Below are 12,810 nucleotides of genomic sequence, written 5' to 3' on the forward strand. Positions count from 1 at the left end.
TATAATCACGCCCCTTTTCAAAAATGCTTTGAAATATACTTCAACATCTATACCCATTTCAATATTTTTAACGTTGCAAAACACGCTTTCACCATTCATCTTGAAGAAGAGGGAAAACACTTGTCCTCAAATGTAACAGCAAATTAATGAATAAACGATCGATGCGCGGAGGGCGTGATAAAATCGGAACATTACTGTACATATAATATACATAATACATAATAAAAACAGCTTGTTCTACTCACGCAAGGCCATTAACAATAAAATCAGCATCAAACTGCGATTTCCGGCCGAAATAATTTACACTAAAAAAAAAATTATTACTAAATGTGAAAATTGTGAAATGTTTGAATTGTCAAAACTTTTTTGTTTATTAGTTTATTATCACCAAATTTTTATGGTAGATTGCTAATCTGCCGTAATTCTGCAAAGTGACGTAAGCGACATTGATAGTTTTGGCCCATTTTTTGGTTATTATGCATAAAACTCTTGCTCATCCTTTAAGTTTCTTTCCAAATATGATAGATTACGATTAGATCTTGCATTCTAATACAGCAGGAATACCACAGTGTTATTCTCACCCCAGATATTATAAATAATATACCAAAAAATATCGAAATTTTGAATGGCGCTTACGTCACTTTTCAGAATTACTGCAGTAGTACAATGGACCGGTTTCCTTAAAAAATTACGTTGGTAAAAAGATAGGGTTTTGAGATATTTGAGTTTTTGTGACAAAAATGATATTTTTTAATGTTAAAAAAATATTTTTTTTCACAGTGTATATTTTCTTAGAAATCACCATTTAGATATCTAACTTTGCTGAACAATAAAATCAGCATTAAACTGCGATTTCTGACCGAAATAATTTACACAGAAAAAAATATTTACCAAATGTGAAAATAGTGAAATGTTTGAAATGTTATAACTTTTTTGTTTATTAGTTTACCATCACCAAATTTTTATGGTAGATTGCTAATACAATGGACCGTCTTTCCCAAAAAAATTACGATGGTAAAAAGATAGGGTTTTGAGATATTTGAGTTTTTGTGACAAAAATGATATTTTTTAATATTAAAAAAGATGTTTTTTCACAGTGTATATTTTCTTAGGAAATACCATTTAGTTATCTAACTTTGCTGAAAAATTCATAGCAATCGAACGAACCATTTTGGCTGTGCAGATTTTTGAATATTTTTGAACCATTTTCACATACACCCTTTTAAAAAGTTAGTCGTGATTCAAAATAAAAATTTGATATCGAAAAATGGCGATTGAAATGGAACTGAAAAACTGTGCAAAGTTTCAGTTCAATAGAAAATCATGAATTAAAAAATTTCCTCAATTTTGATGCTGTTGCTTGGAATCGCTCAGTAGCGGTGTCAAATTAAAAAGTGTTCAAATTAGATGCGGTCGAACTGAGTTAAACGAAATGGTTTCTTGTATCATGTTTTTTTTTCGTTACACGGATTATAGTATGTTGAAACTATAATGTTCATCAACATGCTCACCGCTAAGTGAATTAATCGGGGTTTTTATTATTCAAATGCATTGGTAGTGTTGAGCCCATTCAATTTAATAGTTCTGCATTGCATACAAGTTATACCAGAAAGCAAAACGCTCCTCGTTGAAACCTTCCAAATAGTTGGTCCTCACAGGGTATCGTGGGTCATCCGAGTTGGTGAATTGTAAAATTGGACAGCTTTCGGTCGTACACAGTGGTTCAGTAATGCTGAAATTCGATAAAATAACTTATCAAATCTTTGATCGAGTTAGGATGAAGTTAAAAAAAACCCTACCCATTGGTTGCAAACTGCACGAAATAGTCGACCAGGGCTTTCGCCATATACCAGGAGGGCGTCTCCGGACCGTAGTCTGGGATGATTGCCGAAGGACGAAACAGGAAGTTCAGGTCGTCTGCGTGACAAACACCGAAATCGGCATACGTTTGCGTGTAATAGTGGGACCGTGAATAGCGACCCTTGAAGTTGAAGTAGTACAGACTGAGCGGGGCCTTGGGAGTCGTGGTCTGGTAGTGCAAATATTGCTTGATACTCAGCACGATTGCATAGCTGATGTAGCCTTCGGACAGCATCTGCAAATTAGTTGAGTTATCTATAAATTATTTGACCTCAAATGTTTGTATGTTTCATGTTACCTCTTGTAACTCGTAAAGGTTATCGTCGGTTAACCATTGATCGTTGGTTCCATCTGGGAAGAAAGAGTCTTTTAACATTTGCACACTCAATGGATTGGTGTCAACGCCAACGAAATGAGGTATAAGACTTCGCGAATTTGCGTTCAGTTCTTCAAGCTGGGTTTTGTTCGCGATAATGTCCGCTGTGAATACACCTTCATTGGGAACGAATCCCATTACATATGGAACCTGGTGATACCTCCCCGTAGACCATAGATCTCGTGGATCTTCCGTCATGAATGATTCGCCTGTAACGAATTTCTCAACAACCGGAGTATACGTAGTAATGTGATGAATGTAGAAAAATTTCACGCTGTCAATGCTACTGGCCAACGTAAGTGCGTCGACCTTTCTGAGGGATTCTACCAGTTCTGCAGTTGATATCTCTTGAGCTCCTTCGACACCCACAGCAGCGGCTTGTCTCCGAGCCAGTGTTAATGGGTCATGATTGTAGTTCCAGAATCCGAGTGTGCTTCCGCTCATGCTAACTGCCTTTGAGAAAAGTCCTTTGCTCAAAGGGGACATCAGATGCAATTGAACCGAAGCTCCACCTGCACTTTGCCCCATGATTGTGACACGCGTAGGATCTCCTCCAAATTGTGCAATGTTACGTTGAACCCACTTCAAGGCCATCACTTGATCCTTCATGGCGTAGTTTCCGGGTGAGGCTTCATCTCCAGTTGCCAAGAATCCAAACACTGCCAACCGATACTGCACCATCACGAGGATCACTTTGCTGGTATCCATTAGTCGTTCAGGGCCATACTCCCCCAACGAAATGGACCCTGTTGCATAGCCTCCACCGTGAATGAAAAAGATAACTGGAAGCGGTCCTCTGAAGTTCTAAGCATACGATTGGAAAATTATTCAATTATATTCACATCAGACGAATTATAGTTTGGCACTAAGGTGATCATAACTACCTTGGGTCTGAACACATTAAGATACAAGCAATCCTCACTTCCTTCGACCACAGCCTGTGGTCGAAGATCGTTCTTTTGAATGCATCGACTTCGTTCCCACGTGGCATCGTAGTCTCCGGTCCACGGTTCACTAGGCACAGGATTCTGTTGTCGTTCAAACGATGATTGATTTCAATACATATTCACATCCCACAGAACACTTCTCACTCACTTTGAATCTCAACTCACCTACGGGTGGTTTTGCGTACGGAATTCCTGTGAACGCTTCGTACTTCCCTCCCTCCAGTCCGTCCAAATCTCGCCCGAAAAGGCATCCTTCCTGGATGCAAAGTCGCGGCGTTGGTGGAACCTTTTCCAGTGCCAGCTGTTCGCCGATGGCACACGCTACGTCCGGACCGATTCCGAGGGCAGCCGTTACGGATAGTAACAACCACGCGGGATACATCGTTATGGCTTCGCGGGGTTATCGATCGATTAAAGCGATTGCGCGAGTGCGGTTCTCGTTATATAGGTTAGAGGAACTGCTGCTGCTGCTGCTGTTTGTTGGTCTTGATCATGGTTCAGTGAGCAGCCGCAGATGATGATGGTGCGTGCAAAAATGGGCAGCGGATCGAAGTAAATTCCTTTGTGATGAACGATCACTTTGGTTGTTAATGACCGGCATTCGGCATGTTTACAAGATATTTGCTGGCTGGGAATGGTCGAACGAAGCATATTTTGCTATCACAAGTAACTGAAGCTGAATCAAAGAGAACATCATTCCTGATATGGTATCTCAGTCGATGTCTATCAATCAAAAGGAAAGATCACATTCGATTAACTGTTGGAACTGAGAACAGTAAGTAAACTTTTACCACTAAAATTATTCTTGGTTAATCATTTTTTTTTTGTTTCAGAATTACTTCTGTGATTTGTGCTATAATTTAAACATGTATACGAATAGAATTAGTTGGTTGTTATGTCATAAATTTGTTATCCTAATAAGAAATGTTCATCAAATGAAATGTGCTAGAACTAGAAAAAGTTATATGAGACTGTAACAATTAAACGATTACTATCTAGTATGAAAACTCAAAAGCCCCTTTATATTTAATATATCCCATTATTTATTACCGTAAACCGGGGTCAAATTGATCAGCGAGGTGACATTGATCACTCGGGTACTACATTGTAATTCCATACTAGGAACTCTTAAGTGTCGTAATGATCTTAAACTTTTTACGTCATCTGATTCGTAGATGTCTAGAGATGAGTGTAGACTTTTATTTTTTAGAAAAAAGTTAGTTTTGCCTTATTTTTTCAAGGAATTTGCAATGTACTTCTAATTTAGCTGAAATCATTGCTACTAAACAATCAATTGCTAATAGGACTTCCCGTGAATTCTCTGTTTTAACATTTTTGTGGAGCCTTGGTTGGGATGTTAAGCAGCTAATCAGAACATGAAATAGTTATAAAAAGTTCATTTTATGAAGAAATAGTCATTTATTGTGATAGAATTCACTTTTTTCAAATGAAATTGCCTACCTTTAGGCGTTTAAGGGAAAATTTCAAAATTTAATTTTGCATTTAAAGTATTAAATTCACTAGTTGTAAGATTTTAGACGTGTTATTCGGATTTAGAAGAGCAAAATTAAGTGGTGAAGGAAATTTTTCTTTCCAACCGATACTGAATTGTGTACTGATCAATTTCGCCCCAAAGTGGGAATTCCAATTTTTTTGATATTTGGAGTTATTTAACTTAAAGTTTAAATTTGTTGAACAAGATTCTGTCACATGGTTCCAAGGAGATCCACAGGGTACTGGTTTTATAGAAATTCTTTTGGCAATATTTGAATTGGCACTGATGTTATCCGCAAAAGTTGTTTTAACCTTAGTAAGGTCTTGGGGTCTTTTTTGACCTTTTTCAAATTTCAATTCTCTGTAGCTTTTGTTTAACGAATCCTAGCAGTCTGAAATTTTCTGACAATTATTTTTTCGCGGGAATAAACCTTTCCCAAAAATCAAAAGCATTGAATGACCCCTAGGGGCGCTCCCATAAAAAAAGTTACAAATAAGACCCTGGGGTCATTTTTGACCCCAAACTTTGGACAGCTCGCAAAAATCAGTGGCTTGACCGATTTTGGATCTCTTTGGCTCAAATGAAAGGGGCACAAGTCTAGTTTTCAAAACCACCGGAGAAATCCGGATTCGGTCACTGTGGCCACCGGGAACCTGCTTCAACTGAAAAATGCCGCTTTTGAGACCCTAATTTTGGCAAGCTATAACTTTGCAACCAAACAAGTAATCAGGGCCGTCCAAGGGTCGTTGGAAAGGTATTCACGTGGAGTTTGATTATAGACATTAATATTGACTAATTATTGAGAACCGGTTCCGGAAATCCGGAACATACGAAATATTAGTTTTCATCATTGCTATGTGCTTGAAATTCCATAAATGTATTCCCTTTATGCATTCTATTGCATTACTTCTCTGCACGCTTTACTGAAATGAAACACATATTGTTTAATACTATTTTTGAAGGGTTCTGGGCAGGTCTGGTCAAAGCGGAACGGGTTACAGGGATTCCGGAAGGTGGTCAATTAGGTAACAACAATGAACTTCGTATAGTTTTTGCTCCAAAACCCGGCGCAACATGGTGCAACCTTCGTGGATTTTCATACCTGTTGTACTTGGGATACACAAAGAGATCGATAGTCATCTTCTTCTTCTTCTTCTTCTTCTTGGCGTACCATCCTTACTGGAAAAAATCCTGCTTCTCAGCATAAGTGTTTTATGTGCACTTCTACTAGTATATACTGAAAGTTTTCTCTGCCAATCATTAGTTTACATATTGTATATCGTGTGGCAGGCACGAAGATGCTATATGCGCATGGGAGTAAGAGTAATTTCCCTTAAGAAAAGTTCCTAGGCCAACCGTATATCGAGCCCGTCACTCTCAGCATGGTCATGCGAAATGCCTTTGGGGCAAGCTATGGCTATAGGGGCCCCAAATGAATAGTCATATGCGTTCCACGTGGTCACCGGAGTGACCACCGGAGCAATCCATATTGTATTACTCTCAGATTATTTCAATAAATGTAGGCTTTTGACGGCTCAATTTTTATTATTTATCGTAACTGTAATGTTCTGGCACAGAAATGAACAAATGATGATCTCGATCTTTTTAGGCCACTAGAGCGACCACCGGAGTAACCCCAATTGTGTTACTTCAATTTTCTGCAACAAAAGTAGGAGTTTGGAAGCTCCCCATACTGTCGTGAGCTTTCTTGTATATGTGTCGTAAAATAATAAAACTATTGACGATCAAACGCAAAGATAAATTGCGCAGGTGGCGCTTTTCTAAAACAGTGAATTACGAACCCTACACTGAATTACTAATGATATAAATGGAAAAAAAGTAAAATTATTGCAGATTCCCATAACTTCCATGCAATGTATTGACCAGAAATATGTTATTTTTGCTTCAAAAGTTGAAAATTTTACGTTACCTAACCTCACATTTGATCACCAATAATATATCTACCAGATTATGATGCAAGATTTTGTCATTATCTACCGATGCGTGATAATGTTTGCACCTTCGTACAAATAGGGTTCCCGATCAATGGTGCTCAGCACTATACGCATTTCATCAATAAAATTGTTTAGTACTTATCGAAAACCATTTCAATAACAAGCAAATTTGTATTCAAACTGAAGCTTAGTATCGAAGTTATTTTGTAGTACAAGGTTACTTAACTAAGTTTTGTAACTTTTCGTAATTTGATGAGCTTTGGCAAATATGAGTGCTATTTTTTTTTTACTCAATCGAGGATATCTCGAAAGATTGAAAATATAACTAAGGATTTTCTCCATTCAATAACGTCTAGAGGTTGCCCCGGAAATTCTCTCGGCAGTAGTAATTTTTTGAACTAAGAACCGTTTCCGAAGATACAACGGAAATTCCTCTAGGAGTTCCTGTCAGAGTTTCACTGGCAATTATGCTCAAAGTTTCAACGGAAGTACTTCCAGTTACAGAGGAAGGTTCACTCGAAGATCCTCTGTGAATACTTGTGGGACCCCCTTCGCTAATATCCAGAATTAGTAGTAGTTGGTCCACCTTGAATCCGTTCAGCAAATACACCGTGAATTCCTTCAGTACACTCACTGGAACTCCTCTAAGACTTCGACCAGAAATTCTTCTAAGAGTTACAGCAAGAATCCCTCTAGGAAATCCACTAGGGATTCGTCAAGGAGTTCCAAAGAGAATTTCTCTAGGAGTTGCATCGATTATTTCTCGAAGTTCCATCGGGAAGTCTGGCAAAAGTTTTATCGGGAATTCTTCTGGTAATTTTTCTCGAAGTCCCACCGAAAATCTCTTCAGAAATCCATCTAAAAGTTCCAAAGAGAATTTTCACAAGAATTCCTCAAAATACTTCTCTATGTGTTCCGCCGCAAATTTCCACTAGGACATAAACTTTTAACCCCTAGAGAAATTCTGTCAGGAATTCCTTTGAAAGTTTAATTCACAGGAGATACTTTCCTAACAGGAGTACCGTCGAGAATACTCGTGGAAATTTCTTTTCAAAATACCTTTGGAAATTCCTCTAGGAACTCCACTAAGAATTTATCTAAGTAATTACTTTAGAAGTTCCACCGTACATTCCTGCAGGAATTCCATCGAGAATTTCTCTGCAAGTTTCACTATATAGTGCTTTAAAATTTCCGCAGAAAATTCAGCGGAAAGTCTATTAGGAGTTCCTTTGGAAATTCATCTACACAGTATCAATTTATTACGCAATACATAAATCTTAATTTTCGTATCCTCTGCACCCCTCCGTGACGCATTTTCTTGTGTGAAAATCTAGAGTTCCACTCTAATTTTTCTTAGATTTTCACCGTAAATTTGTTAAGAAGTTTAACCAGAAATTTTTCGGAGAGATCCATTTGCTTCCAAGAATTTTGCTGTGAATAACTGTACGAGCTTTGCATCACAGATGCTTCGTAAATTCCTCTAGCTCCTCCTGAAATTCCACTTGAATTTACAATAGTTACACCGGATATTCCTCTAGAATTTATAGTAGGTACACTCAGATGAGTTTCACCGAGAAATCCTCTAGGAGTGCCTCTAAATGCGCAATGTTTCTGGTTTAAAGTTTATATGGATGCTCTACATGGAATTCTTCAAAGACTTTTATTCGATTTTTTTTTTGGGATTTTCATCGGGAATCCCTCTAAGAATTCCTATCGAAAATCAACAAAGAACTTTACCGGGAAATTCTGTAAAAAAAATTACCAGGCGTTACACCAGTAATTCTACCAAAAGATAATTTTATTATTTTTTTAATTTTGAAAAGAAAAAAAAACTAACAAAAAGCAGTTCCACCAGGAACCATACTAACAAACGTAGCTGCATAGCAGCTTATAGAACAAACGCCTTTGGACGAATGCTCTTTAAGCTCTTATACAGCAAAAATGTTAGTTGGGAATTCCTCAAGGACTTCCACAGGAATTGTCCTAAGAGTTCCACCCCTAATTCTTCTAGGGTTTCTACTAAGAATCTTTCTAGCAGAAAGTTCTTCAGTAGATCTCTAAAATTTCGTTCAGTAGTCTCTCAGGATATTTATTCGGGTAATCGTCCGAAAATTCCTTCAAGAGTTTCTTCGGAATTTTTGCCATAAATTTTCCATAAGTTCCGAAGGAGATCGACCCGACAATTCCTTCAATAGATTCTCCGGGAAACTCTTAGATAAATTATCCGCGGAAATTTTAGATGATTTATCGGTGAATCCCTCAAGGAGAGATACCCGGTTGACTCCTACAAAAATTCTCAGTGCATCTTCTGGAGAAATTCCTGGTGAAGCTTTTGGAGTAATTCTCAGTATAACTTCTATTTCTAAAGCACGTTAAACTTCATTTTCTAAAGTACGGAATCATTTTATAATCAATTCTTTGATCACAAAGAACCAAATGACAGATTGGTTTCTCACACTTTACACCTCATGTGTGAAACACAATATGAGGTCAGCTGCTTAATGTCTACTTATGCTGGTGACCATGGCCTGGAAAGATAGAGATCATTTTTGATCTTTGAACGAACTTTGGTCTGGCTTGCATAATAAATTGGCCTACGAATTTATTTTCTTGGCTCCAACGTTTGGAACCCAAATTGTATTCTTAACAGTCAAAATCGCAAGACAAGATTGAGATCATCATTTGTTTCATTTTATACCAGAACATTACAAATTATAAATGTAAATGATTTAAATTTAGCTGTCGAAGCCAACATTTGTTGTAAAAATCTGAGAGCAATACAATATGGATTGCCCCGGTGGCCACTCCGGTGACCATGTGGAACCAATGACTATTCATTTTGGGCCCCTATAACCATAGCTGGCCCCAAAATCATTTAGCATGACCATGCTCAGGGTGACGGGCTCGATATACGGTTGGTCTAGGAACTTTTCGTAAGGGAAATTACTCTTACTCCCATGCGCATATAGCATCTTCGTGCCTGCCACACGATATACAATATGTAAACTAATGATTGGCAGAGAAAACTTTCAGTATATACTAGTAGAAGTGCACATAAAACACTTATGCTGAGAAGCAGGATTTTTTCCAGTAAGGATGGTACGCCAAGAAGAAGAAGAAGAAGAAGAAGATGACTATCGATCTCTTTGTGTATCCCAAGTACAACAGGTATGAAAATCCACGAAGGTTGCACCATGTTGCGCCGGGTTTTGGAGCAAAAACTATACGAAGTTCATTGTTGTTACCTAATTGACCACCTTCCGGAATCCCTGTAACCCGTTCCGCTTTGACCAGACCTGCCCAGAACCCTTCAAAAATAGTATTAAACAATATGTGTTTCATTTCAGTAAAGCGTGCAGAGAAGTAATGCAATAGAATGCATAAGGGAATAACCGCATCTCTCTGTCACGTCGGTTGTATACTATATATGTATAGTGGTCAACGTGGTTGGTTACCTCTCACCTCAGTCGGTGAGACAAAAATAGCTTATCACGTCTTACTTCCCGGGTAGAGCTTAATGGCAAAATAATGGCAAATATTACCATTAAAACAGAATGTTTGAATGGCAAAATGTGTTATTTGTTTGTTTGAAATAAGAGTTAAAATAACAAAAATAATAACAAAATTTTGGTAGCAGAAAAACTTAAAAATAACTTATTTTGCCATTGTAATAACAAAGTAATGGAAAAGCATGCGGATTAAATTGAAGAACAAAATAAGTTATTATTGAGATATTGATAACAAAATAAGACCCAAATTAACTGTTATCGGTGAATAACAAAATCTGACATTCTTGAGTTATTGATAACAGAATAAGAACAAATTTAGCTGTTATGTGGCAATCAAAATAATGGTAGGTTTTGTTGTTCAAATTCAATTTTAAAATAATGGTAGATTCAGTTATTATTTTAAAGTAGCAGAAGAAATGTAAAATGAGCTATTTCTTTTTTTTTTCTTCAATAAAATTTAAGTTCATCAATCAATGTAAAAACAGTTTTATTTTGTGGAAATTAAAAACGAACTTAAAAATCAAATTCACTTTGATGAACGTAGCCACCGTTGCGTCGAAAAAGATAGATACGCCGTTTTACAAATTATACTCTTTAATTGTTTGAGTTCTAAATTAACATAAATTGATGTGCATCAAATAGAATCCATTGCGAATCAAACACACAGCTGAGAATCCGGATTTGTTTACTTTTGCGAGATACGTCGAATTGAAAAGTTTTGCTTGAATTTTACAATATAATAGTTAATGGTATATTAAGAGTAAAATATGTTATGGTGCCTAATGTTTATAAATAATTTCTCACAATATCAAAATAATGGCAAGTTTAGCTAGGAATGTAAATTATGTTATTGTTTTGATATTCTATACAATTCATTATAAAAGGTGCTAAATTGCAAGTTTTACCATGATAGTAATTTTTGTTATTGATGTGTTATTTAGCATTATTCATGAATAACATATCAATGACAAGATTTGCTATGATTGTATATTTTGCTATTGATTTGCCATTTTAAGTTTTTCATAATAACAGAAGAATGGCAAAACGAGATATGATGGCAAAACCAGTTATTATTTTGTCCTTTGTTTGCCATTAGCCTCTACCCGGGTTAGGAAGAAAAGTCAAGCTGTTCGTCCCGGCCGGCCCATGTGTTAATGGGTATGATATGTAGGGTATTATATTTGTGTGGGAGTATCCCTGACAGTCAGTGTTTAGACTTAGTACCAGAATAGGTGGACGTTTAACTGCAATTAATACCACACCGTACGGCGTAGGCGTCCGATTTGAATGCGGTCTTCGGCAGAGTTGTAGCTGATAGAGTAGCCTAGGAGAACCAAGGGTCAACTAACCCTCTAGGGTACTTTGAGAAATACTACGGGCGATTGAATGAAAAACATTGTTTTCTAATACTAATTCCCATACAAACTTTGAAGGGCTTGTGCAGTCTCAATTTTCAACCAAATTAGCATTAGCATTAGCATTAATATTAAGCGAGTCGCACAAATTCGTAGGTGGTAGACTCCTAGACCGGGCCCCTATAGCCGAGGCGGTAAACGCACGGGTATTCAGCATGACCATGCTGAGGGTGACGGGTTCGATTCCCCGGTCGGTCCAGGATCTTTTCGTAAAGGAAATTTCCTTGACTTCCTTGGGCATAGAGTATCTTCGTGCCTGCCACACGATATACACATGCAAAATGGTCATTGGCAGAGGAAGCTCTCAGTTAAAAACTGTGGAAGTGCTCATTGAACACTAAGCTGAGAAGCAGGCTTTGTCCCAGTGAGGACGTTACGCCAAGAAGAAGAAGAAGAAGACTCCTAGACCGCTGTTATGAGGGTTGCCTTCTTCCCGTCCGAACCAAAGCACAAAGATTTGGGACTAATCTCTGACTCTTACACAAGACTGACGCAATCCTCCAATGGTCGAGCACTGTCCTGGCCACGTCCTTGTGACTGCTGAGGAATGGGAAAGGATGGTTAGTTTTGGATACCTATGAAAAAATGTAGACAACTCTACGATCTCTCAGGCCTAGGTGTCACGGGAATTTGGGTGTTGTTAGTGGAAGGGTAAACTCCAAAGGATACGCTTGGTTAACTTCAGGCACACCATTGTTAGACTTCGAATCAGTTGTCTGCCCAATTCATCCTGGTTTCCTCGTCATCTTGTTGGCATTTGGTTGAATTACTAGATTCTTCGGTTGATAATCGTCTTTCCGGAATCGGTCTCAATTTTCAACCAAATGAGCTCAAATTTTGGGAGAAGGCATAAAATCAAGCTACGAATCAAATAAGCGGTGTGGAGCAAAAACGATTTTTTGAACCACGCTATGCTACATGCTTTCAGACATTTCTCCAACAAATCCTTCAGGAGTTCACCAAGGGAAGGCTCTTTTGGATTTCTCCCAGGGATTTCTCCCGGAATTTCCCTAGAAATTCCTCTAGGATTTTTTTCTGAAATTCCTCCAGACCTTTCTTTTTGAATCAATCCCAGGATTTATTCCATTATTTAAAAGTTCTCCGGAAATACCTTCAAGGATTTCGCCAGGCATTCCTTTCTGGAATTCTCACAGGAACATCTCGAGTGTTTTCTCCAGTGATAGTTTTAAAGCTTTTACGAGAATACCTTCAACAATTCTTCCAAGGATTCTTCTGGGAATACGCCTTGAAAT

At 37.7% G+C, this 12,810-nt stretch overlaps 1 protein-coding gene across 1 annotated transcript; it reads right to left on the minus strand.

Annotated features, from left to right (window-relative positions):
• Positions 1-1,534: 1,534 nt before the first annotated feature.
• LOC109409690 (juvenile hormone esterase-like) lies at positions 1,535-3,830 on the minus strand. The gene is made up of 5 exons (XM_062849450.1): positions 3,332-3,830; positions 3,118-3,264; positions 2,159-3,040; positions 1,800-2,095; positions 1,535-1,732 (listed from the first exon to the last, which is right to left on the minus strand). Exons 1-5 carry the CDS (start codon positions 3,563-3,565, stop codon positions 1,576-1,578), a joined length of 1,716 nt encoding a protein of 571 aa, XP_062705434.1. The 5' UTR covers positions 3,566-3,830; the 3' UTR covers positions 1,535-1,575.
• Between the last annotated feature and the right edge of the window lie 8,980 nt (positions 3,831-12,810).

Source organism: Aedes albopictus, chromosome 2 (assembly GCF_035046485.1).
Source record: "Aedes albopictus strain Foshan chromosome 2, AalbF5, whole genome shotgun sequence".
Taxonomy (NCBI): Eukaryota; Metazoa; Arthropoda; class Insecta; order Diptera; family Culicidae; genus Aedes; species Aedes albopictus.